General features: G+C 47.0%; 1 protein-coding gene across 10 annotated transcripts in view; it reads right to left on the reverse strand.

Moving 5' to 3' along the window:
• The window catches only part of DGKD (diacylglycerol kinase delta), a 111,624-nt gene that overhangs the window by 37,759 nt on the left and 46,787 nt on the right, over nucleotides 1-27,078 (reverse strand). For 7 of the 10 annotated variants that reach the window (XM_047871420.1, XM_047871425.1, XM_047871424.1 and 4 more), the window contains exons 4-7: nucleotides 1,826-1,930; nucleotides 1,439-1,571; nucleotides 537-643; nucleotides 99-224 (exon numbers count right to left, since the gene is read on the reverse strand). In XM_047871420.1, the coding sequence (XP_047727376.1) occupies nucleotides 99-224; nucleotides 537-643; nucleotides 1,439-1,571; nucleotides 1,826-1,930 (471 nt within the window). Of the gene's footprint in view, nucleotides 1-98; nucleotides 225-536; nucleotides 644-1,438; nucleotides 1,572-1,825; nucleotides 1,931-4,348; nucleotides 4,352-4,719; nucleotides 4,725-16,112; nucleotides 16,136-25,502; nucleotides 25,526-27,078 lie in introns of those variants that run through there. The other 3 variants (XM_047871427.1, XM_047871428.1, XM_047871429.1) reach the window with 3 other exon arrangements.

The raw sequence follows: 27,078 nt of genomic DNA on the forward strand, positions 1-27,078 counted from the left end.
GTCCCTGCCACCATGGGAGTGGGCACTCCAGGACCGGCTGAGCTGCCGACCCCATCCGGGCGTGTATGGGATCGGGCACGGGGCCTGCACGCACTCACCATGGCCTTGCACCAGAGACAGCGCCAGTCCTGCAGGCGCAGCACGCTGCCGCACGTCTTGTCGCACACCGTGCACTTGGCGCTCACGGGCAGGTTCCCTTCCAGCCACTGATGCGGCATGGCGATCTGCGAACCGCAAAGACGTGGGCGCTCAGACGAGGAAGCCCTCAGGCAAAAACGTCCTCAAATAAACTCAACTGCAGCCTCCTCCACAGCACAAGCAGGGGCGGGGTGGGGCGGGGCCTGCAAGGGTCTCCTGCAGGAGCCGGCCAGGAGCAGGGGCGCGCTGGACCATGCCGGGCCCCCAACACGCACGAAAGCCTGCGAGCCAGAGGAGCGAGCGCGGGCCTGGGGACGGGGCTCCCTTTGGCCGGCGCCGGCACAAGGCGGGGAGGTCTGCGCAGGGTCGGCAGCCCGGCACAGGGCCCCCATGCGTACCCCGTCCTCATCCTCAAGGATGTCCTTCCCGATGGAGGCCAGCGTGGTCCACTTGCAGTTGTTGGTTGCACGCACAGCACACCGTTTGTGGGCCTTAAATTTGCACACTGTGAGAGAACAGACACGGGACCTTCAAGCCCCATTCGAGACGGCGCTTCCCATGCTGGAGGAGGCGGCTGCCCTGCTCCTCCAGGACCGTTGGGACCGAACACGGAGCGCGCTCCCCATGCTGTAAACTGAACAGCCGGGGCGTGCACAGTCTGATCACAGTGAGACCGGCATCCAGGACAGGCTCTGACCCAACTCCCCAACTCCCCAACCCCACCCCGCAGCACGAGGGCCACCGCGGGCCATGCCCCATGTACAGACACCGAAATTTAAGTGTGACAAGATCCCTATGTCACAAAACTGTCATCTTTTGATTTTTTTCCACTTAACATGTACAAACCATTCTTAACCCCACAGGTGGTACCAGAACAGGCGGCAGGTGGGAACTGGTCCACGGACCAGAGCTCGACCACCCCTGCTCCTGCCCCCTGCTCCTGCACGACCGCTGTAACCCGCCCTCCGCATCCGGAAGACCAGGTTTCACCGTTTATCCACAACCTGGTTTACCCACGGCGGGTATAACCACCTCAGGGCCGACAGAGACTTTTAACCTCTTTTCCCTCTGTCCCTTTAATGTTTCTCCTTCGTGTGTCCTTACCACTTCCCTTCTTTCCACTTTGTCTGTTACTACCCAAGATCATTTATCAAACTCCTCAGTAGGTACAATAAGTAAGCACGGAGTCCCAGAAATCACTTTACACGGACTGATTCGTGGTGACCATGCTAAGGTTTCTAAGGCTTCATAAAGGCAAACATCAGGCCACGCTTCTCACGGCACCCCACGCCATTCGCACCTTCACAGGACAGTCCGTGCGACGTGACCCCAGACAGAGCCTCGCGACACACGTTGCAGTAGGTCGGCCGCGCATGGGAACACGCGTACCAGTTGTGCATCCCTGAGAAATGGTCCATGCTGTACTGGGAAGGCTGCAAGAACAAAATAAAGATGGCAAAGGTAAGCTGTCCCTCTGACACTCTTGAATGGGACTCAATGAAGTATCCAGGGGAGGGGAGGGGAGGGGAGGAGGGCAGGCTCAGCCAAAAGGTCGAGCAGCAAGCCTAAATTTTACAAGGAACACACGAGAAAGTGAGTTCCAGGCTGCTCGGTCCACACGTGGAAATACTGGGACGGCAGAGTATTCAGGGGCGGGCCCCAAGGAGGGACATTTGTCTTTCTGAACCTCAAAGTGCTCCCTGTTCTGGACGGTCTTCAGCGCTGCAATCCAGTCTTCCATCTCTTTCCTGTGGTCAGCACATAAGATGAGCTTCCTACATGGAGTGATGACCTGTGGGACGAAACAAGAACCAGGCGGTACAGCGAGAGCAAAGGACAAATGCTAACCGCTGCAAAACTCTCCACATCTCCTTCTGTTATGTGTGTGTGTGTGTGTGTGTACATTTTTATGAAAAATGACCGATTCGTTCAGATTCTCAATTGAACACAACACAAAAATGATTATCGTGGGTCATTAAAAATCAAGAAAAATCTCAAACCAAAAAGACAATCAAATTCAATGTATACATTCACCAAAAATCAAGTAAGTGGGCATTCACCAACCACCTGCTACTCAGACATGGTAATAAGCCATAGGAAGCGTTTAAAAAGAAAAAAGAAAACACAGTTGCCATCACTCCAAAGAGCTCACAAACTAAGGTCCAGCACATGACCAGTTTAGGGAAATTGGTCCAAGTTACTCTAGGAATGGTGTACTTCAAATGCACCATACATGATGTCCTTGTACAAAACCTTGTGATATGTGACAAGAGAAAAAACAACCAGTTACTACACTGAAGGGCCTCAACAATTTAACTGGAAATGAGGTCAGGAACCTGGTGATAATCAACAAATGTAAACTGTATCTACAACATATAAAGAGTTTTTACAAACCAATAGAAAAGTCTTTCTTACAAAAAGAGGTTATAAACTTGCATTTCAGAGAAGAAGTACAAAAGGGCTAACAAATAAAAGATGCTTAAGTGCTCTAGTCATTGGGGAACACGAATGAAAACAGCCAACAGTCTGCCAACAGACTGGCAAAGTTCTGAAAGACGGTAATCCAGTGTTGGCAAAAGTACGGGAGAAAAGAGTTCTCCTCAAGCAATGATAGAAACTCAACAGGATATATATTTTGGGGAAAAAATTTGATAGTGAATACCAAAATTTTAGAAAAATAACCTTTTATGTACTTCCGTTTTACAGTGATGTAAAATATCTGCATGGTTCTAAAGTCAAACCCACAAAACAAGGTATAGTCAGAAGTCCAGCTTTTCCTTCTGTCCCCTCCACCCTGGGTCCCTCCCTTCCCCATATGCAGCTTTAAAAAAGTAAATACGAGTATGGTTTATCCCTCCATTTTTAAGACACATGCAAACACATACATATATATTCATATTCCCCTTCTAAAACAGGAGTATATCATACACACTTTTCTCCATCTCTGCTTTTTCACCTAATTATCTATCTCGCCCACCTCTTCTTCGCAACATGGAGCATCTCTCTACTCTTTCTTAGGGCTGCACGGAGCTTTGCTGGGCAGGAGCACGAGAGTCCATTCAACCAGGTCTCTATTAATAGAAATCTTTTTTTTTTTTTTTAATGTTTATTTTATTTTGGGGAGAGACAGAGGGTGAGTAGGGGAGGGGCAGAGAGAGAAAGGAAACACAGAATCGGAAGCAGCAGGCTCCAGGCTCCGAGCTGTCAGCACAGAGCCTGACTCTGGGCTCGAACTCACAAGCCATGAGATCACGACCTGAGCCAAAGTTGGACACTTAACCAACTGAGCCACCCAGGTGCCCCTCTATTAATAGAAATCTTCTGTTGTTGAAAATCCTTTCCTATCTCAAACAGTGCCGCAATGAATGGCCTTTGCACAGACCTCACGTGCTTCCCAGTGTATGTAGGGGAGAAGTTCCTAGAAGCAGAACTGCCCTGACAAAGAACAAGCGCATTTGTAATTTTGCAGCTGAAATCCCTCCCCAGGGCTTGTGCTGTCTGCATTCCCACCAGCAGTGTTAGGAAAATGCCTGCTTCCCCAAGGCTGCACCAATAAAACATGTTAACTTCTGGATCTCTGCCCATCTTCTAGCTTTAATTTATATTATTAGATGATCATGTTTCTGGCTCAGAAAACTTAGAAATGGTGTTTTATAGATTATCTCTTTGGTGATTTCTATAACCACCTATAAAGCTTAATCACAGAAGGGGCTAATTAGAGCTGGGTCACAAATGCATGGTTCATTCTCTCACGTCACCAAGGTGACAGGGATAACTACACACAGGGGCCAAACTGGGTGTAGAAAGAAGGGAAGCTAGGGGAGGGGGGAGGGGAGACTGGAGGACAGAGAAAACAGAACCAGAGAAGCTGGGTGCCCTCCTGAGGGCGGGGGTGAGGGTGACAGCCACACTCCTTTACACCTGGACAGTGCCACGAGGAGCCCACATCCCAGCATCTGCTGGGCAAGTGCATGATGAGTGTCTGCTCCACACCTGAGATTCTAAGACTATACAGGCAAGCTTCCCACTCACAGAGAACTTATACTGGGGAAAGGCAGAAACAAGAAAACCATTTCAGACACTGACACGGGCCCTGAAGGCAAAGCGGTAGTGTGAATGGGGCTGGTGGGTGCTTTGCACAGAAGGCCATGGGAGTGCTGGCAACTGCCAATGGCCTGGGGTCGGTGCTTATGGAATTTTCATCAGTGACCGTCTATAAAATCTCAGCAAACATTTCTCTTCATTCATTCTTGGGTGGGTTTTAATATTTAAGCATTTTTATCGGTGTAATAAACATAGTTAGAGAAGAGAATATATTTTTTATAACTCAGGGATTCTATGCAGAGTTATGCAACATGACAGCTACAGAAGAGAACAATGACATTTTTTAGGTCCGTTCTATTTCAGGTTTTGTTTCTGCTGGTCCGGTAACAATCTTTACAAGATGAAGTACCCACATTATTCCAGAATTCAGCTATGTCATCGAATCTTTGGGTCAACCATCTTCCACGTGCCAAAGGAGAGAGGTTTCGTGGAATAGCTTTGTGAGTACTGGGCACCACTGGACAGCAAGTTACACACAAAACTGTTGTGTTTAAGTTAATGAAACAAAAGACAGATGACCTCACTTCCTCAATCCGTGTGACTGTTTACAGGGAGTAAACACTGATGGATGCATATCCAAGAACCTGGTTTCAGCCTTTTTAAAAAAACTCCTACTTGTGCATGTTTGAAGAAGCCTCAGACAGACTCAGATCTGAACCCCACCCAGCCACTGAGCAGCCAGGAAAAATGGGCAGACTGTCTTCATTTCTATTCTGGAAAAGGGGGATGATAAAGTTACCTGGCCTGGGTTGTTATGGGATCGAATGGGACCAGCATGCACAGGACTCGCATAGGGCCCAACACACAGCTTTTAAGACGCACCTCCAGGTCTGAAGCCCTGACGAGCTGGGTAACTGAAGCAGCTGACTCCCCTCGCCAGGCCTCCACATGCCCCTCTGGACACTGGGGCCGTAATGACGGTGTCACGCCCCAGGGTCATCCGAGCGTGGAAGCGTGTTCTCACGTGCACGCACCTGCCACTCACTCTCGGCGTTGCTTCAGACTCTAGAGCCTGACCTTGGGGCATTATCTGTTTGATAGGACCACGTGACACCTCCCTCCATTCAAGTTGACACCATTCAAGTACCAACAGTCCACGTCCCAGATCATGAGATTTGTCACAGAAGATTCTCTGCTTCTCCTGCTCCTCTCCCAGCACATTCTGTCACCTTCGAGACAGAGTCCCTATTTCTTAGCTACCCGCAAGACTGGTCAATCTCCTCACAAGGCTCCTCCTCACCCTGGTCCCCTGGCAAGGTCCTCAACGGCCTTCCGGCCGTGGGGGAAGCTTCCCGAACACCGGCTAGCAGTATCACACGCCCCGGCAAAGGCTCCCGCCAGTCCCTCTTTGTTCCCTGAACAGCAGCCTGGGACCAATGCACGAGAGAGGTGAGGGTGGAGGGCCTCTTCAGTCGAAAGGAAAACGAGTGACTGTTAATGAGAGCTGTCTTGGGCGGGGCTTCTCATTCAATCCCTTGACTTTGGAGACAGAGTGGGCAGGACAGGCCCCAGGAGAGAAGCAGGTGCTGGATGAGACCTCTCCCGGCGGCTCATCCAGCTCGGCAGGGCAGGAAGAAGGCGGGAAGGAACGTTCCTACAAATATTAAAACTGTCCTTCTGTTGGACTGTAGCCAAGACCATCCCTCTTAAAAATCAAGGAACGGTGCAAAAAAAGGTAAAACCGTCCCCAAGGATAAGACTTTACAGACCAAAAAGGCTCTGTGTTTTTCTTTTTTCTTTTTTTTTTTTTTTTAATTTTTTTTTTTTCAACGTTTATTTATTTTTGGGACAGAGAGAGACAGAGCATGAACGGGGGAGGGGCAGAGAGAGGGAGACACAGAATCGGAAACAGGCTCCAGGCTCTGAGCCATCAGCCCAGAGCCTGACGCGGGGCTCGAACTCACGGACCGCAAGATCACGACCTGGCTGAAGTCGGATGCTTAACCAACTGCGCCACCCAGGCGCCCCGGCTCTGTGTTTTTCAAGCGAAGAAATGGCTCACGTAACTCAATCAACTGAAATGATAAATGCGAATTAAAAGCAGGGTCATACATGAACTTGATAGGACCAATCAGTGACACCACAGAGATTCGGTGAGCCAGGACCCATGACTGGAATGAGCAGGCTTGGTACCAAGGGACAGGGCAGAGTTAATACCGCAGAGCAAGGTGACAGACCACAACACGCAAACCCACGAGCTGGAGAGTGAAAGCACACGCAGACCTGGACGCTGGAAGGATGAGGGAGGCTGAAAGAGAACACAGGTCACAGAGGAAAGAGTGGAAGCATGTCTCTCCTACTCCTCGGAGGCAGGCTAGGAAAGCAATAAACAGGTGTGAGTCCTTAGTCACTCAGCGAAAGTCTCCTGAAGGTGAAAGAATTTAAAAATCAATAAGAAAACAGACCAACTAACAGAAAAATGGACAAAAGCCTCGAACGCTTATTTCACAAATGACCAACAAGGCACACGAAAATGCATTCAACTTTGTCAGTCATCTGGGAAGCGGGCATTAAAACCCCAGCACGGAACACCTTTCCCAGTGGCTGGGCTGAAAAGATGGACACACGTGAGTGTTGGTGAGCATGCGGAGCAACTGAACACTTGCTCGGCACCAGCGGGAGGCAGTCGGGCACAGCTACTCTCTAAAACAGTAGAGTTGAACTCTCGTACACCCCATGGCTCGGCAATTCCACCCAAGCGCCCATCGGAAACACAAACACGTATCCTCCTCCTCAAGGCACAAAAACATGTATAGCATCACTACTGCTAACAGGCCTACAATGGACACAACCCAAACACCCAGCACTGGTAGAGTGTGTAAATGCACTGTAATGTATTAATTTGGGGACGATGACAGAACAACAACAAGGAACCATCTGCTGCTAATCCAATAATACAATGTACTTTACATGCTGAAAGAAAGAAGCCAGGCACAGAAGAACATAAATATTCATATAATTTCATTATGCATATATAAAGTTAAAAAAAATTAAAAAACAGGGGCGCCTAGGTGGCTCAGTCAGTTAAGCGTCTGACTCTTGATCTCGGCTCAGGTCACGATCTCACGGTTCATGAGCTCGAGCCCCACGTCAGACTCTGTGCAGAGCCTGCTTGGGATATTCATTCGTATCCTCTCTCTCTCTTTCCAAATAAATAAACATTTTCTTAAAACCATATAATCATTTCAATAGATGTAGAAAAAGCATTTGACAAAGCACAACATCCATTCATGATTAAAAAAAAAACCCTCTGCAAAGCAGGTCTTGAGGGAACATACCCCAACACAGTAAAGTCCATATATGAAAAACCCACAGCCAACACCATACTCAACTGGTGAAAAAAATCAGACAGCTTTCCCCCTTATCAGGAACAAGATAAGGACATCCGCTCTCACCACTTTTATCCAACACAGTACTGGAAGTCCTAGCCACAGCAATCAGACAAGAAAAAGAAAGAAAAGGCATCCAAAGCAGTAAGGAAGTAAAACTCTATTTGCAGATGACATGATACTATATACAGAAAACCCAAAGACTCTACAAAAAAAACTACCAGAACTGATAAATGAATTCAGTAGTCACAGAATACAAAATCAATATACAGAAATCCGTAGCATTTCTATACACTAATAATGAAGCAACAGAGAGTGATACTAAGAAAATAATCCCATTTACAATTGCATCAAAAACAGTAACCTATCCAGGAATAAACTTAACCAAAGAGCTGAAAGACCTGTACTCTGAAAACTATAAAACAATGGTGAAAGAAATTCAAGATGCAACAAAGAAATGGAAAGACATTCCACGCTTATGGGTTAGAAGAATATTGTTAAAACATCTATACTACCCAAAGCAATCTACACATTTAATGCAATCCCTATCAAAATACCAACAGCATTTTTAACAGAACTAGAACAAATTAATGCTAAAATCTGAATAGAACCATGAAAGACCTGAAACAGTCAAAGCAATCTTGACAAAGAAAAAGAGAACTGGAGAGACCACAATTCCAGACTTCAAGTCATATTATAAAGCTGCCATGATCAAAACGGTATGGTACTGGCACAAAAACAGACTCATAGATCAATAGAAAAGAACAGAAAACACAGAAATAAATCCAGTGATGTGGTCAATTAATCTTCGACAAAGAAGGAATGAATATCCAATGGGGAAAAGTCTCTTCAACAAAAGATGGGAAAACTGGGCAGCTACATGCAAAAGAATGGAAGTGGACCACTTCCTTTCACCATCTACAAAAACAAACTCAAAATGGATTAGACCCATAAAAATCCTCGAAGAGAGCACAGGCAGTAATTTCTCTGACATCGGCCAGAGCAACATTTTTCTTGATTTGCCTCCTGAGGCAAGGGAAACAAAAGCAAAAATAAACCATTAGAGCTACAGCAACATAAAAAGCTTCTGCACAGTAAAGGAAACAATCAATAAAACTAAAGACAACCAACCTACAGAATGGGAAAAGATATTTGCAAATGACATATTCAATAAAGGGTTAATATCCAAAATATACAAGGAACTGATACAACACCAAACCCAGCCCCAAGCAATCCAATTAAAAATGGTCAGAAGAGGGGCGCCTGGGTGGCTCAGTCGGTTAAGCGTCCGACTTCAGCTCAGGTCACGATCTCGCAGTCCGCGAGTTCAAGCCCTGCGTCGGGCTCTGGGCTGATGGCTCAGAGCCTGGAGCCTGCTTCCGATTCTGTGTCTCCCTCTCTCTCTGCCCCTCCCCCGTTCATGCTCTGTCTCTCTCTGTCTCAAAAACGAATAAACGTTAAAAAAAAAAAAAAATTTAAAAATGGCCAGAAGACAGCAGTCATTTCTCCAAAGAAGACATCCGGATGGACAACAGATCTGGAAACATGAAAAGATGCTCAACATCACTCATCGTCAGGGAAATGCAAATCAAAATCACAATGAGATACCACCTCACATCTGTCAGAATAGCTAAAATCAAAATTATAAGAAACAACAGACGTTGGCGAAGGTGTGGAGAAAAAGGAACCCTCCTGCAATGATGTGGGCATGCAAACTGGTACAGCCATTGTGGAAAAGAGTATGGAGGTTCCTCAAAAAGTTAAAAACAGAATTACCCTAAGATCCAATAATCACACTACTGGGTATCTGCCCGAAGGAAGAATAAGAAAACACTAATTCGAAGGGATAGTGCACCCCATGATTACTGCAGCCTTATTTACAATAGCAAAGATATGGAAGCAGCCTGTTTCCATTGACATAGAAAGGGATAAAGGAGCTGTGGTATTTACATACAATGGAATATCACTCAGCCACAGGAAAGAATAAAATCTTAACCCTGCCGTTTGCAAGAACAGGGATGGAAGCAGAGTACGTTATGCTAAGCAAAATAAGCCAGTCAGAGAAAGGCAAATACCATATGATTTGGTGGAATACGTGGAATTAAAGAAACAAAACAAGTGAGCAAAGGAAAAAAGAGACACAAGACTCTTCTCTCCCAACTATAGAGAATAAACTGACGGTTGCCAGAGGGGAGGGGGGCTAGAAGGATGGGGGAAATAGGCGTTGGGGATGAAAGAGTGGACTTACCACGATGAAAAACAAAATAAAGCCTTAATATATGCTAAAGACTCTAAAATAGAGCCTTAGAAGTTTTACTTGAAACGAGAACTTTTGCTTCCATCCTTTCATACAAATGGTCTTCCAGGAGGTATGCGGAAACACCTAGCTACTCCAAACAAATCTGAGACGCCCCCGCCTGACAAAACCATCTCCCGGTGTCTGGGGGAGAGTTAGCCAAGGAGGTTCCTAAACTATGGGCAAATGGTCTTTGAGAAATACAGGTGAAAAGGGAGGCATGCCAGAGAACAAAGAAGTAATGCTCAAATGAAGAAAGCTGAAGTACTCCTGAAGTACACACACACTAGCTCTTATGACAGGGACAACAAAGAGGGTGTCACATGCCAGTGGCAGGCTCCAACGCCGGGCACTTGGTAGTCTCGGGAAACCTGCTGTGTATTTACAGGTGTTTGCACACCTTGTCTTCTCCACAGCCTGATAAAGCAGGTGTCCAGAGAGGAGACTGAAGCCCCGAGACCCACGGCTAAGGAAGCAGGGGCCGGGACGCCAGGCAGACTGGCTCCTGACCTCTACCCAAGGGCAGTGTCCCTCCTGGATTCCCGGCAAGACTGCAATAGAATAAAGCCAGCACGGAGGGCCTGGGGTGGGGGAGGAGCTGGCACTCACCAACAGTCTTCCCGGGCTCTCAGAACAAGCAGGGTCTGGCACAGTGCGTTTCCTTTTTGGCAGGGGCACCGGACTGGGCCACCAGTGCAAGGACGACAGGGACATCTCACTGAGTCATCTGCCCACTGCCCCGCCCACCCCTCTTTGACCAGGTTCCCCAAGAGCTTGAAATGAGAGGGTGGAGAAAGGAGATCTGGAAGATGATGACAAGGGCAGTCCCTGACTCACCAGCCATGTTCTGTCCAGCAATTTCTAATCACAGATTTATCTGGACGTGCCTCTCGTTCATAAAAGTGACCTTAAATGACAAAAAGATCAAGAGCCTGCAGACTCTGTCGTGCTGGAACCACGGGCCAAACCAAACCACCTGAACACTGATTAACACCAGGCCCTGGGCCTGAGATGGTCCAAAGGCCACGACGTGCAGGCGGGGCAGACATGCAGCCTGGACTGAGGGCCGCTCAGACACGCTTTGTCAAATCTGCGGATCCAAAAAATAAGAAAAGTAACAAGCAGACTTCTGCTTCCAGGAAGAACCTTAGACATACTTCCTCCTACTCCTCTGGCTCAGTACCACTAAAACCCTGGACATTAGATATTTAAAAAAATATGAAAAGACTCTGAAAGGTGGAGAGAAGCAGGCAGACAGGGGCCCAGGGCCTCAGAATGACACATGGTGCAGCTCTGTGGGTTCTCTGCTGACCCCGGACATCCTAGAGCGGGACTGAGAAAGCCAGCAACCAGAAAGAGCAATGAGCCAGGAAGAGCTAAAAAGCCTATCAAAGGCCTGCTTCTCCCTAGGTGTGGGACCAGGAACGGGCAAACAGGACAGAAATCAATAGCAGTAGAGTTGCCAATGACCACGTTACTCCAGTCAAACACCACAGAAAACACTGTGGCCCCCACCCCCACAGCACTGGGCAAAAGCGAGGCACTCCAGCACCCCACCAGGTAGTGTCCAGAGAAGGCCAAGTAGAAACGTCCATCCCTGCAGACCACACCCCGGGCTGTCAGGAGATATGCAGAAGCAAATAAGCACAAAGAAAGGTATCCCACCTCATTAGCCACGAAGGAAATACGGATTAAGATCACAATGCACTATTACTAGATACCCACTAAATGGCTTAACATAAGAAACAGTGACAACACCAAATGCCAGAGAGGATGCAAGGAAATCAGCTCACACTGTTGGTGGGCATGTAAAATTGTACAGCCACTCTGCAAAACAGTGTAGCAATTTCTTAAAAAACCAAACGTGCAGCTACCATACGACCCAGCAATTCCATTCCTGGGCATTTATCTCCAAAAAATGAAGACTTGTGTTCAACACAAAAAACGTGTCCATGAATGTCCACAGCAGCTTTATTTGCAATCACCAAAAACTGGAAACAACCCAGATGCCTTTTAGTGGCAAATGATCAAACACACCACAACACACCCTTTCCATGGAATACTACTCAGTAATAAAAAGGAACAACTATCAAATACACAACAACCTAGGGGAACTCCAGGGAGTTATGCTGAGTGGGAAAAAAGCCAATCCCAAAAGGTTACATACCGTATTCTCCCACGTATAGATCATTTTTGAGAAAACAAAATGGCAGAAACGAAGAACAGACAGGGGTTGCCCCAGGTTAAAGAAGAGGGTGGGTGTGGCTATCAAAGGGCACCAGATGGATCCCTGTGGACATGGAAACATTCTTGACGGTATCTATGTCAACATCCTGCTTGTGATGTTGTACTATAGTTTCACAAGACGTTACCGCTGGGGAACTGGGTAGAGAACACAAAGGATCCCTGTATTCTTTCAATTCCATGTGAATCTACAATGGTCTCAAAATAAAAGGCTTAATTAAAAATAACCGCAGTCAACATTTTCTAATATCTAATATGTTTAAATTGGGAAAACAGGGAGTAACTCCAGAACAATGTTGCATTTCTTTAAGGACAAGTGCATCTGTGGTCTCACTCGGCATAAATTAAAAGTGTAATCTTATCTTGTTAAAGTCATTTGTAGGTAGTGCAAACTCATGAAACATCTGACTTGCCTAGGAAATATGTGGACACACCTTCAGTGCACATTCTCTAAGAAATCCAAAGCAGGTCCTCTCCGTATACCTGAGTGCAGGGAAGCACATGTGAAGGTCACAGAGCTCACGGTTATCCGGCTGTGACACGTGGCCTGGAACTCAAGCCTCCACAAAAGAGAGCACCGGAAATGGCAGGACTCATTTTGACACACGACAGTGCTTGAAAAATCAACGAAGCTGTGTCTCGTTGCAGCCACGGAAGGAGGATGTCAGAACCACACACAGCACCGCACTTCCTGGACGGGGCGACCCCAGCGCCCCCACCGCAACTGCAGGTGCGCTTGGGGAGCAACCACAAACCCCGCAAGACAAGCCACTCCCCCAGCTCCAGACCCACAGATCCCACCGCCAACCAGACAGGACCCTCGAGGTCCCCGCTCCCACTTAGACATGTCCTTCTGCTGACAGTCCCCCACAGGCCAGCTTCACCTCCTCTCCCATGCCCCACCCTCCTGTTTGGGCTCCAAGTTCTTCCTTTCTTCTCAGAAATAAATTCAAGCAATCTTTCACTTGAACAGACAGGTGAAACAGATAAGACCCTGCTCTCATGGAGCTTACATTCAAATGCAGACAGGAAATGAATACTAAATACTATAGTAGATTATACAGCATGGGGAGTAGTGGCTGGTGATAAATCTATCGAAAAAAGACCAGACAAAGGAGGTCGGGGTTAACACGGGCCTCGCTGGAAAAGACTGGAAGGACCTGGAAGGGAAGAGGTGGTCCAGCTGGTGGCTGGAACAAAGTGAACAGGGGCAGAGGAGCCAGGCATGAACTTGCAGGAGGAACTGGCCATGGAGCATCAGGCAGGCACCACCAAGAGCTTTGGCCTTTATGCCAAGTGAAATGGGAAATGGTGGAGCTTTTGAGCAGAAGACGGACATGTGACTTAGGTTTAAAAAGCAGCATTCTGGTAGCTTTATGGAAAACTGAATGTACAGGGCCGGGCAGAAGTCAGGACCTTTGGGGGAGGGTGCGTGGCACTGCCATCCAGAGAGAAGGGAAGGGGAGTGGCTGCACTCTGGCGTCCTGAAGGCAACAGGGTTTCCGGACACGCTGGACAGGGTACAGGACAAAGAGGAGCCAACAAGCACCCCTTGAATAGCTGGCAAGATCAGCTCCCCTCCTGGGATGGAGGAGGCTGAGAACAGGCCTTGAAGTGGGGGGAGCAGTCTGTGGCTCAATTTCAGACACGCTGAGGTTGAGGTGTCTATCGGTCAAAATCTTGACCGTGACCAATGCCTTACCACATCCATGGGGTCTTCGCCTTGCTGTGAGCCTGGCTACATTAAGAAAAGAAATGAGACCGCTCATAAATTACCACTGCTGGTGGGAGTTTTAAAAAAATTAAGTTTTAGAGAGCAACCTGACAATATCTCGTCAAGCTGAAGATGTTCACACCTGACAGCTCGATCCTTACAGCCACACTCTAGAGACTCGTGTCCGGGCACCCGGGGAGGCAAGCGTACGAATGGCAGTGCTGTTTGTAACGGCCAAAGCTGGGAAGACACAGGTCGAGTGTGGGATGCTCCGCACGCTGGGCCACTACGTAAGCCACACACTCACAACTGAGCACATGATCCTCAGACGACAGCCGTACCCATCCAAAGTTCTGAGGTTCGTGCCCCACTCCCCAGAAACTGACTTAATTCCAGGAATCAGGAATCAGTCATTTTAAACCTGGAGCCACTTAACTGAAGACAAATGTGTCCACACTGATAAATCTTGGAAACGCAACGCTGGGGAAAAAGGGCACGTTGCAGGAGATACAACACGGCATGATGCCATTTACTCACAACTGTAAACCCGGCCAAATATGACATGCTGTTTATACCGACATAGGGGAGTAGAAAAAGGATAAAGAAGCACGCACACGATAAACACCAAACTCAGAACTAGGGTGACCTCTGGGGAGGGAGGGCAAGGGGGATGGGTAGGCAGGATCCGGACTATAAAAGACTTCAAATATATCCGCACAGTTTCGTTCTCGTTCTTGGGCTGGGAAGTATACACAGTTGTCCACCGTGTCACTTTTTGAAAGCCTGAAATATTTAATAATGTTTTAAAGGTTAAACATTTTGGCACACACCTATGCTAAAACCCCTAAGCCAGAGCTTGAGATTACACAGTATGTCTTACATTTATAGCTTATCGTTTATTGTATGTGTACATATAAAAATACACACGCACGGTGCACACAGTTTAAGTACTTAATAGCGTATGGTCTAGCCTCGGAGAAGGGAATGGCTCGGCCCGAAAGCATGCCTGCGGACAGATTCTGCCCCTGAAGCAGAACCGTCAGAGCGCCTGAGCACGCCGTGCTGTTCTCGCACACGATCACGCAGCGACGTAATGCCCTCCTGCAGGCGCTCCTGGGGCACTGCGCACCCGGCTGCCTCCGCTGGCTGCTGTGCCATCCGCGGCAGACACAATTATTCCCGATTTGCCCTCCAGCTTCTCACCCTAGAACAGACTCCTGCATTCTAAAGAACTGGCTCAGTGTGTGAAAAGAAGGCCGACAGTTTATGGAGGGAGGAAGGGGAAGGTACCGGTAGGACTGTTGAGAAGGAAGCTTTTAGAGACCAACAAAAACACCTCTCCAACACGCCCCTTTCCGTGAATCTTTAGGATGGCAGCCACCGGAAGCTAATATCAAACCCTAGAAACTTCCTTTTCGAGGATTATCAAAGCACACGGAGATACACGTCCTGCTGCTCGAGGACAAGCCCGCTCAGTAAGCCTGAGTGAGGGTACGGGCACGTGGCAGAGAGGGCGGTACCACACAGCAGACAGACAAATATCACAGTCCCCGGTGCAGACGACCTGTCCCTAAGCCTCAGCTTCTCAACCTGCAAAATGGGCGTCAGCGCCTGTCACTCGGGCTCATTCTAGGGGGAACGCAGCAGGATGCTCCTGCCGTTGGCAGCTGGGGCCATCACCTGCTGTCCTCCAGCAGGAAGACGCTGGTCGGTCCGCAGGCCAGCACGGGTCAGAGTGGACAAGGCTCCCCAGCTGCCCGTACGGCGAGATGGCAGTCACAACGGACAGCTGGGCGCAGGGGACACTGAGCAGCCCACGTGGGCATCTGGTCAGCAGCTGCCCAAAGTGCGGTCCAACAGCACTGGGAGAGAATCACTGGAGTCAACGGCACTTCAAACAAGGAGTGAGCACTCCGCCTGGACAGACAAGTTTCCAGGCTCCGTACTACTTGTCTCAGGGATGGTGGGGTGAAATCTCTCCCGTGACAACGTTCAGACAACGGAAATTCATCAAAGAGAAGTCTACCCGACCTGCAGGCTTTCTGCCTGACCAGGTGGAGACCAAAGAGGTTTCTAGCATGTGGGTGAAGTCACATCACCAAGCCTATGGCTTTAAGAATCCCAGCCTTCCACTTCTAAGAAATACGAGACAAAGATCAACCCTCTAGGGATGCTTACAGTAATCTTCAATTCCTTCCTCTTACTTCGTTTTAAGCCCTTACTTCTCAGCTGCCTTCCCACACAGCATCACCTGGCCCTACTGCCCCCCAACACCTGGGACTCTTACCTGCCCTCTTGGAGAACATTTTCCAACTGCTCAAAACTGGGTCGGAACTGAAGTGGCCCAGCAAGAACAAAACTTGAGCTTTAAAACTGACGGACAGACAAGACCCCGAGGGTCACCGTGGTAGGCCAGAGGCACCAGAGTAACAAATCGGCACCTCAAAGTTCAGCCACTGACCAAAAGAGGAGCAAAGGAACAGTGTCCGGGCAGGATCAGGAACCTGGAAATACTGTACTAAATATAGCGCCCCAGCCTGCGGGACTCGGAAAGGTGGCCAAGAATAAGTATCTGGCGCATTTGGTAATTTCTGTCACTTCCTGTTACTCACATCCTGCTGTTCTGATGCTGCCCAAAACTCTGGATTCGCCACACACAAATCCCTACCTTGAAGCCCCCTGAGACCCGGACTATTCAAAACAGCTGGGATGTGCGTAGACAACGGACTTCCTCACAGAGTGCCATACGCAACACAAAAATAGCACCATGCAAACAAGCTCCTGGAGGTGCCTGGGTGAAAGCAGCCCCAGGATGCAGGTTCAGACCCCCAGGTATCCAACTGCTGTGGCCAGACCCCCAGAGAGGAGCCCAAGCGCAAACTGCTCACAGGACACTTGCTCTCTAAAGCTGCACTGCTCTCCAGTCTCAGGACAGCTTTGGGGTCAAAAGGAGGCCCCCAACCACAACTATGCCACCTGCCCAAGGGCTCAGAGCACACAGCCTAAGCCAAACACCCCCTGCCCCACCCAAGCCCCCAACCCGTCTCAGGATACCAGTCCCCGGGAACACAGGATGCTCAGGTAGGGAGCAAAGCCAACCGGGCCAGAGGCCAAAAGCACATGTAATCCATCAGACGGTACATTTTTAAAAAGGAACAAAAAGCAAGACGAAGCAAAAAGTAAAAGTTATACCTAAAACAGAAATATGACAAACACTTGGGATTATTTCTTTATTAAGCTTTGAAATGTGCTCCAAGTGTGGAAAACTTTACAGACTGGAGGACACCCTGAGCAGGATGCTGGAGGCAGTGGGCCCTGGCAGGGGAGGGAGGGGGCACTAACAAAGGGCACCCCAGGTGTGCAGGTGGTGCCCACACTGCCTCCCCCGACCCCAACAGTGGGCAGGAAACAAGCAGCGGAGGCACAGAAGGCAAAATACAAACAAACAAAACCTAGCGTGCTTCCAGCGGCAAAACACTACAAATAACCTAAATCTCCAAAAACTCATGCCATGATCACACAGGGGAATACCATACAGCCAAGGCTTAAAAGCACAACGTAAGTGTATATTCATGGACACAGATGTTCATAATATAATACATTTCAAAAACAGGTTATAAATTAGTATGTGTAACTAATCGTACTGTTTATAAAACTATTTACTAATATTCGTAGGAAAACACCTAAAGAACTATTTGTCTGAACTGGTGCAGCCATCTGGAAAACAGTATGGAGGTTCCTCAAAAAACTAAAAATAGAACTACCCTACGACCCAGCAATTGCACTACTAGGTATTTATCCGAGGGATACAGGTGTGCTGTTTCGAAGGGGCACATGCACCCCCATATTTAGAGCAGCACTATCAACAATAGCCAAAGTATGGAAGGAACCCAAATGTCCATCGATGGATGAATGGATAAAGAAGGTGTGGTATATATACACAATGGAGTATTATTCAGCAATCAAGAAGAATGAAATCTTGCCATTTGCAACCATGTGGATGGAACCAGAGGGTACTATGCTAAGTGAAATTAGAGAAAGACAAATATATGGCTTCATTCACAGGAGGACTTTAAGAGACAAAACAGATGAACACAAGGGAAGGGAAGCAAAAATAACATAACAACAGGGAGGGGGACAAAACCCAAGACACTCTTAAATATGGAGAACAAACAGAGGGTTACTGGAGGGGTTGTGGGAGGGGGGGATGGGCTAAATGGGTCAGGGGCATTAAGGAATCTACTCCTGAAATCACTGTTACACTACATGAAAACTAACTGAATGTAAATTTTTTAAAAAATAAATTTGAGAAAAGGGGGAAAAAAGAATTAGTAAAATAATAAAATTAAATAAAATTAATTAAATTAAATTAATTAAATTAAATTAGTAAAGTAAGTTTCACTGGAACAAAGCCATTCCTGTTTATTTACATATTGTCTCCAACTGCTACATATGGCCAGAGAGACCCTACAGCCCACAAAGCCCTCTACAGAAGTTTGCCACTAGCCTTGGACGTATAAACCATTCGTCACGTGTATGTGAGGAAGAGCATAAAGAGAATGTGGTGTGGGGGTGTTAAACGCAATGTGCCACAAAAAAATGGAATTTGCACCTTGTCCCTCTCCCTGCCTCTGGCTCCACAAAGGAAGGGTCTCCATTCTGTCCCCAGAGGAATCCCTGGGTGCCTGGCAGGTAGTACGTGCTCGATGAATACTCACAGAATCAAAACCTCCCCATCTACACGAAGGGTCACTCACTACGCAATTTAGGGTGAAAACCCTCGTGGACGTGGAACATACCACCGTGACGTGTCCTTGAGCACAACTCCCCTAATCCATCCTGTCCCCACCTCATGGGGAACATTTCCAGGTGGTTCACGCTGCGCATGGAGGAGTCCCACGCTCCCCCATCTTCCTGCGATTCAGTCTGGGAGCCACGCTGTCTGTGAGAGGCCCACACCCCACACTGAGGCCACAGGGCGACATGCATGGGAACGCGCTCAAGTCTTGCTCCCAGCAAAGCCAGAGGCCAGCAGGAGCAGGAGCGGAGATGTGGGTCCTGTCCACCCCTTACCACGGCCCTCACAGTCTGCTCCCAGGCAACCCACCTCCTCCCCCCTCCAGGACTAACCGAGGAACATGGCTTCAGACATGTTACTGACACTACAAAGTGAAGGCTTCAAATCTGATGGTCGTGATGCGAAGCTGGAGGAGGAGGAGGAGGAGGAGACAAAGACGGCTGGATGTGAGCCCTTGCTCTTCACAGCTCACAGCTGTCGAGTGGCCCCGCTGTGGTTCCACCGGAAGCTGAGGTCACAGACTCACGCACATGCCTATGACTGGGCGACCATCTGTCCTAACCCCGTTTCACGCGCTGGGACGCAGATACCCGGAGAGGACAGATGACTCCCCAAGGCCACATGCTTGTAGGAGGCGGAGTGAGGGCCAGAAGACAGTTGGCCATCCAGTCACATCCAGGGCACAGTGTGGCCCTTGAGGGATGCTTGAGGGATGGAGCGCCTGCTCCGCCCCACGTGGTCTAGGGGAGCAGCGAGAGCCAGCAGGGGCCCGGGAAGGACATGGGACCAGGAGGGGCACAGCTGTTGCTCTCAGCTCCCTCACCCAACCTCTGCAGCTGCTGGAGGTGCACACAGACCCAGCCCCCGAGATGCAAAGGAGAGAGGGGGGCACCGGACCTGAACAGGGTCACGTCCTCACAGAGATGCCCAGTCCAAATCACCCTGTCCTGTCTAACCCCCCGAGTGATCCCTGTCTTCTCTAACCCTGAGTGATTAATATACTCAGTCCGGAGCTGGCATCTGTAAGCAATCCAGGGAAGGACATCTCAGACCACGTTTCCAGTCAGGCAGGTAAATCAAACACTACGTCAACCGCCTTTTGGGATCATCTCGCCCCACGTATAACCCCCCTTCCTAACTTTAAACAATTCATCCCTTTCCTCTGACCAAGCTTCCTGCAGTCCTCTGGTATTTCAAGTATATTTCAAAACTGAAAAGAGTAATTCTAACCACAGGATTTAACATTTTAAAAAACCAAAACAGAAAAAAAGTTGAAAATATCCCCCCCCCCCCCCCCCCGGCATGTCCTGACTCAGAGGTCTGTCTACCAGGGCTGTGGGACGCATCACCAGGTTATTTGAACAAGCCACCGTGGGAGGGCATGGCATGCGGGTTGGCTGAGGCCAGCTGGCCTGACTCAGGAGCCACCTTCCTTTGTCATGGCACAGCTATGACACAGGCCCATGTGGACGGAGAAGACAGGAAAGCTTCCCAGAGATGCCAAGTGGCAGAGATGCAGGAACAGCAAACCAGTTAACCCAACGGATATTTACAGAATGCCTACTTTGTGCCAGGCATATGGCTCTGGGTGCTGGAATAAAGAGAGAGTCAACAAGCCCCAGGACATCCCTTGTCTCACAAAGTTTACAACTCTCCCTCCAACAAACAGAAATCAAGAGTGGGAAAGAAAGGGTGCGTATAATGTTAATGTTGACATAAAAAACAGAAACTCTAAATAGACTACATCCAATAAAAATTTTAATTCATAATAAAAAATGTCAAAAGGTATTATCAAAAACGTTTCCCAAAAGAAAACCCCACACCCAGTGGCACTGGTAAATTCTAGCAAAACTTTAAGAAAGAAGTAACACCAAATTCCATCAAAAATGGGGGGGGGGGCACCTGGGTGGCGCAGTCGGTTAAGCGTCCGACTTCAGCCAGGTCACGATCTCGAGGTCCGTGAGTTCGAGCCCTGCGTCGGGCTCTGGGCTGATGGCTCAGAGCCTGGAGCCTGTTTCCGATTCTGTGTCTCCCTCTCTCTCTGTCCCTCCCCCGTTCATGCTCTGTCTCTCTCTGTCCCAAAAATAAATAAATGTTGAAAAAAAAAAAATTTAAAAAAAAAAAAAAAAAATGGGGGGGGGGACAGTGATATTGCCCCCTTATATTATGATGCTAGTTTATGTTTTATAAAGCCAGCTTAACCCATGTACCAAAACCTGGCGAAGATAAAAGGAAAGAAAATTCCAAATCAATATCTTTCACGGATATAGATGCAAAAATCCTTAACAAAATAAAAGCAAATTAAATTTAACAATAAATAAAAACGATAATACATCATGAGGAAATAAGGTTTGTTTCAGGAATACAAGGTTGGTTTAACATTTGAATATCAATTTAATTTGCCCTTTTAACAAAATTAAGGGGGGGGAAAAACCATGATCACTTCAATAGATGCAGAAAAGCATTTGACAAAATTCAGTACCCATTCATAATAAAAATTCTCAGCAAGTAAGAAAATCCTCAAACTGATAAAGGGTACCAACAAAAGGGCACCTGGATGTCTCAGTCAGTTGAGCATCCAGCTCTTGGTTTCGGCTCAGGTCATGATCTCACGGTTCGTGGGTTTGAGCCCTACACTGGGATCCATGCTGACACTGCGGGGCCTGCTTGGAATTCTCTCTCCCTTGCTCTCTGCCTCTTCCCCACTCACGCCCTCTTTCTCTAGCTCTCAAAATAAATTTAAAAAACTTTTTAAAAAAAGGTGCCAACAAAAAGCCTACAGCTAACATCATACTCAAAAGTAAAAAGCTGAATTGTTTCCTATCAAGATTAGAAGAAATGAAAAAATTCCTGTTTTCACTACTTCTATTCAACATTGTCCAAGCAGTCCTAGCTTTTGCAATGAGGCAAGAAAAATATAAGGCATTTGGGTAAGAAAGAAGTACAGCTGTCCCCATTTGCAGATGATATAGCGGTTTATACAGAAATTTCTGGGGAATCTACAAAAGAACTACCAGAGTTAATAAGTTGTTTTCCAAGGTCACAAAATCCATTGTATTCTTATATATTTGCAGCAAACAACGAAACATATTTTTAAATTTCATTTAACAGGAACAAAAATCAAACTACACAGGCATAAATCTCACAAAAGACATGAAAGACATCTACCCTGAAACCACAAAACTTTGATGAAAGAAATTAAAATAAGATCTAAATAAATTATATCTAAATAAATTATATATCACGTTCATGGAAAAATTCAATGTTAAGATATCAATTCTCCCCAAACTGATTTATAGATTCGATGCAATTTCAATGAACAGTCCAGCAGGGGGGTGCCTGGCCGGCTGAGTGGGTGGAGCACGCGATTCGATGTCAGGATTGTGAAATCCAGCCCCACGGTGGGTGAAGAGATTACTTAAAAATAAAAGCTTGAGAAAAAAAAAAGATTCCAGCAAACTTATTTTGTAGAAATGGACTAGTTACTCTTAAAATTTACATGAAAATGGAAAGGACCGAGAAATAACCAAAGCAATTTTAAGAAAGAACAAAAGTTAGAGGACTTGCCCTGATTTCAATACTTACCACGAAGCTATGATAATCAACCAAGTATGGTACTGGGGTAAGGTTAGATGTATAGATCAATGGACCAGGAGAAAAAGTCGGGAAACAGATTCACAAATATATGGTCAATTGACTTGTGACAAAGGTGGCAAGGTGATTCAATGAGAAAAGGAAAGTCTCTTCAACAATGCTGCTGGAAAAACTGAACATCCGTAAGGAAAACAATGGGTATCAACTCTTTCCTCAGACTACACACAGAATTAACTGTACATCAATCATAATCCTAACTTTTAGCAAAAAACCTCTGCGGTGCTGAGGTAGAAAAAGGTCTCTTGGATAGAAAAACAAGAAGCATGAACCATGAAGAAAAAAACTGATGAATTCGATTTCACCAAAAAGAATGACTCTATTCTTCTAAAGATGCCATTAAAAAAAAAAAAAAAAAAAAGGCAAGCCACAGATTGGGAACAACATTCATAACACATGTCACACACCTCAACAATAAGACAACCAATTCAATACAAAAATGGACAAATGATTCTACCATATACTTCACAAAAAATGACAAAATGTCAACAGGCGCATGAAAAGATGCAGACGTTATCTGTCATCAGGGAAATGGAAATTAAAAGCACAGTAGGATACCACACCGCTACCCATCTATCGGGACCGGGACCGTAAGATAAAAGACAAGCGCTAGTGAGGATGTGGAGAAGCTGGAACTCACATGCACTGCTGGCGAGAATGGTAAAGTCCAAGCGCTTTGGAAAAGAGTTGAGCGGTTTCTTAAAAAGTTAAACATACACCTACTATATACTAAATACCCAGCAATTCTTCTAGGTATTTACACCAAGGTAAAAGAAAACATGTCCACACAAAGACTTGTATACAAATGTTCATGGCAGATTTACGTGCAATAGTTCAGAACTAGAAACTGCTCAAATGCCCACTAACACGTACACGGATCAACAAATTGTGGGAAAAGAACAAACGGTGGTTATACTCAATGTGGAAAATTTCAAAATCATTATACTGAGCCAAAGATGCCATAAAAAGGGGGACATACTTTCAATTTACAGTGAATTATTATTCAACTCAATTTACATGGGATTATTCAATTTATATAGAATTCTTTAAAAAACGCAGAATAATCTTAAAGACAGAAAACAGATCCATGTCTGCCTGGGGAGGGGGTAGAGAAAGGATGGATCCCCAGGAAACCTTCAGGGGGACGGAACCATTCAGGGGATGGAAATGTTTGCTGCCCTGACCGGTGACCATTTCAACAGGGGTGGGGGCGGGGGTGTGAACACCCAACAAGCCTTACACTTTAAAGAGCGCAGTTCCTTGTACCGCAACGACACCTCAACTAAGTTATAAAAAGTACATCTAATGCACTGGAATAGTCTTTAAAGGACAGGGTGAACCTTTCTCCGAATGACTGGGGTGACCATATAGTTTTATCATCCAAGCCAGGAAATTCGTGCAAGTCAAAGTGAGTGCTAAAAATAATTAACGGGTGTTATCTCATCTACAACAGGGTGTGTGAGCTGGCAGTGCCCTGCACAAAACAGCGCTTACGGCTTTGGGAACAACAAATACCCAGTCTATCCCTCGGTGTGATTAGATACTTGTTACATAAAGCAAACCGCAACGTTCACTCCTCAGAAGACAGCCAGAGCTGGCAACGGCCACCTGGAAAGCAGTCACGGAAATGGTGCTGGTCTTCAGTGTCGCGCAGGACAGATGCCAAGGCTCCCGCCTCAAGGTCAGTGTCCCTCCGGCCCCATCAAGGACGGGGTGGGGCCCAACCCACTCCTAACTACTCCCCAAACGTGTTAATTACTCTGATCTACAATCTCTGGACTTTGGCAGCCAGGGACCATCAGGCAACAGTGGAGAGGACACCTGACACGACCAGGTTGTTGCTGTTGTTGTTGTTGTTTTAAGTATATTTTGAGAAAGAGAGAGAGACAGCACAAGCAAGGAAGGAACAAAGACAGACGGGGGGAGGGAGGGAGGGAGTGAGAGAGAGACAGACAGACAGACAGACAGAGAATCCCAAGCAGACTCCGTGCTTTTAGCGCAGAGCCTGATGCGGGGCTGGAACTCATGAAACCACAAAATCATGACCTAAGCTGAAGTGGGTCACTCAACTGACTGAGCCACCCAGGCACCCCATGAACCAGTTTTTCCAATGCAAGTCCACCAGGGGACACCTGGCTGGCTGAGTCAGCAGAGCACAGGACTCTGGATCTCAGGGTCATGAGTTCCAGGTTGGGCATAGAGCCTACTTAAAAACTAAATTAAATGTAAATGTAACTGTAACTATAACTATAAAATATAAATATAAATGGTACAGAAGGGACAGCCAGTGAACAGCCCTGTGCAGGGGGTGCTCCCAGACTTATGAGAACACCTCAACACCGGGCTGAAGTCTCAAGGTTTAGCTGAACATCCTGCAGAGAACTGGGACAGCAGTTCCTACAGTCCTCCTCCTGACTAAAAAAAAAAAAAAAAAAGAAAAAAGAAAAGCCAGGGGTTGGGGGGGGGGAGGGGGCTGGGGATCATGTGTTTCATTCTTGAGTTTACATTTCAAAGCAGGTGCTTCAACTGTGGAGAGGGAGGGATTATTGAGTCAATAAACCAGAGCCTCCCCACCACAGGGTAGGGAATTATCTTAATTTGATAACAAGTCGTTTCAAGGAAATAAAAGGATTCTATTCACTACTCTACCTGCTCTGAAATACCAGGTTATCCTGGGACAGAAAAGTAGGGGTTTTTCTAAGAAAAAATATAATATCCTACAGAATGATTCCATTTTCCTAACTTTCAAGGGGAAAGAAAAAAAAAAAAAACAAACAGGACTTGACTCAATCATATTCCTGGCACATGTACCAAAGAATATTGGGTAAAGGATGACTGAAATTATTCCTTTCCTAGACACCCTAAGAAAAAACTCATGCACATCCACATACCTTCTCCAGTGTTTGTCTTCCCGAAAAACTCTAAATGTACTAGAGTCAAACTATAGTCTCTCAACTGTCCATTCTGGTTGTTTCCTCTATCATTTGTAAATAAGAACAATTAGAAGCATCAACAACTCTCTCTCTCTCTCTCTCTCTCTCTCTCTCTCTCTCTCTCACACACACACACACACACACACACACACACACACACACACTCTGAAAATGGCTTACATTTCACCAACAAAACCCCTCCTGGACAACACCACACGGCCCAGACCAGTGAGAGTCCTCCTACACCCCCACCTCTAAATACACCTAAGAGACCACCACTGGCCCCAGCACTCACCACAAGGTTGTCAGGAAACAGTGTCCCCTCCCTCTGCCTGCCTGGAACAACTGTAAGACCTGAGTCTGAACCCCTGCCGTGGAACACCTGGCTCTGAGGCTCCAGAGGCAGGCACTGCCTACAGCAAAACCCCACACTTAGCAAACACACGCTACCAATTTGGCTCAACGCCTGCTTCTTCCTGCTTCTTGAAACTGAGAACACAGAGTGGCTTATGAAGCAGAGGGTTTGCTGGATTCACTTCCTCCTGCAGCTGCTCACTCAGTCCCATTCCACCGCCCAAAGGCTGTTTTAACAATCACAGCCTTTAATTCACTAAGCACCTACTAAGTGCCGGGCACTTGCCCCACCAGCATACGTGAGTACTGTGACAATGGGAGGACAAAGCGACAGGTGTTGAGAAGCGCAGGTCCCACAGCTGACAGCTGGCACAGCCAGGACGTGAGGTCAGCTCTCCTGGAGCCCTGTGCTTGAGCAGGAACCAGGGTGGGCTTGCTCGTGGCAGGGAGCCCAGGTGGCAGGCGCTGCTGTCCTAAATACGTGGGGCTTCCCATCTGGCACGTCTTCTAGCTTAAGGGGACACATGGGACACCCTCAACCCACGAGAACGACCTGCCCCACCCCAGCTCCAGGCCTGCAGTCACAGAAATTGGGAAGAGTTTTTCCATGAAGGAAATTTGCCAACTATATATATAGCTTTTCCTCTCTCCAAGCCAAAGTGACTGGCGTAGGGGTTTTGCCCAGGAAATATCCGAACTCCAAACAAGCTGAGAAGGAAAACTGATGTTGAAATCTGGATAAAGGTCATGGTTCCTCGGCAAAGGAGCAGCCCTGATCACCCCACAGGCTGACGTCGACTGGAAACAGCTGAGAAAGTCAGGTCCAGGGTTCCACCCTGTGCAGTTCTACTAGGGAACGTTCATTCATTCAACAAACATGAATGCCTAACAGACGAGATTTAAAAGCACTAAAAATATTACTTAAAATCATTGCATAGCTTCTTTCTTACTTGAAGTTATTAGGCAATAACTACTAAAAACAGGAACCTTTTATTTCTCCTGTTTTTAGTAGTTATTGCTTGATAATTCTAAGGATAATAACTCTCCCAATACCTACTCTTCAGCAGCAGATGCTATTTTTTAACACTCTCTGGACTCCATCTAAAATTCCTGTGTATCAGAATAACTGCTAAGTGTGCAAGTTGAACCCTATCACCTTCTTACTATCACTGAGGAGTGCCAGTGGAGATAGAAATCGGGAAACCCTCAGAGGGCACTTTTTTGCCAACCCAGTGACCTAGGAGAGGCTATCCCCATTTCACAGATGAGAAAATGGAGTCACACAGCTAACAAAGAAGACCACCTTTATAATAGACTTCATAAAACCTCTGCATACCATTAAATATTTCAATAATAACAGGGTACCTGTCTGGCTCAGTCAGTAGCACATGTGAGTCTTGACCTCAGGGTCATGAGTTCAAGCCCCACATCGTGCATAGGGCCTACTCAACAATATTACTTGGGGAAAGGGAAGTCACAAATACAGACTTGACAAATTACTCCTCTCTTTGCAGGGC

The sequence above is a fragment of the Prionailurus viverrinus genome, chromosome C1, assembly GCF_022837055.1.
Source record: "Prionailurus viverrinus isolate Anna chromosome C1, UM_Priviv_1.0, whole genome shotgun sequence".
Lineage (NCBI taxonomy): Eukaryota > Metazoa > Chordata > Mammalia > Carnivora > Felidae > Prionailurus > Prionailurus viverrinus.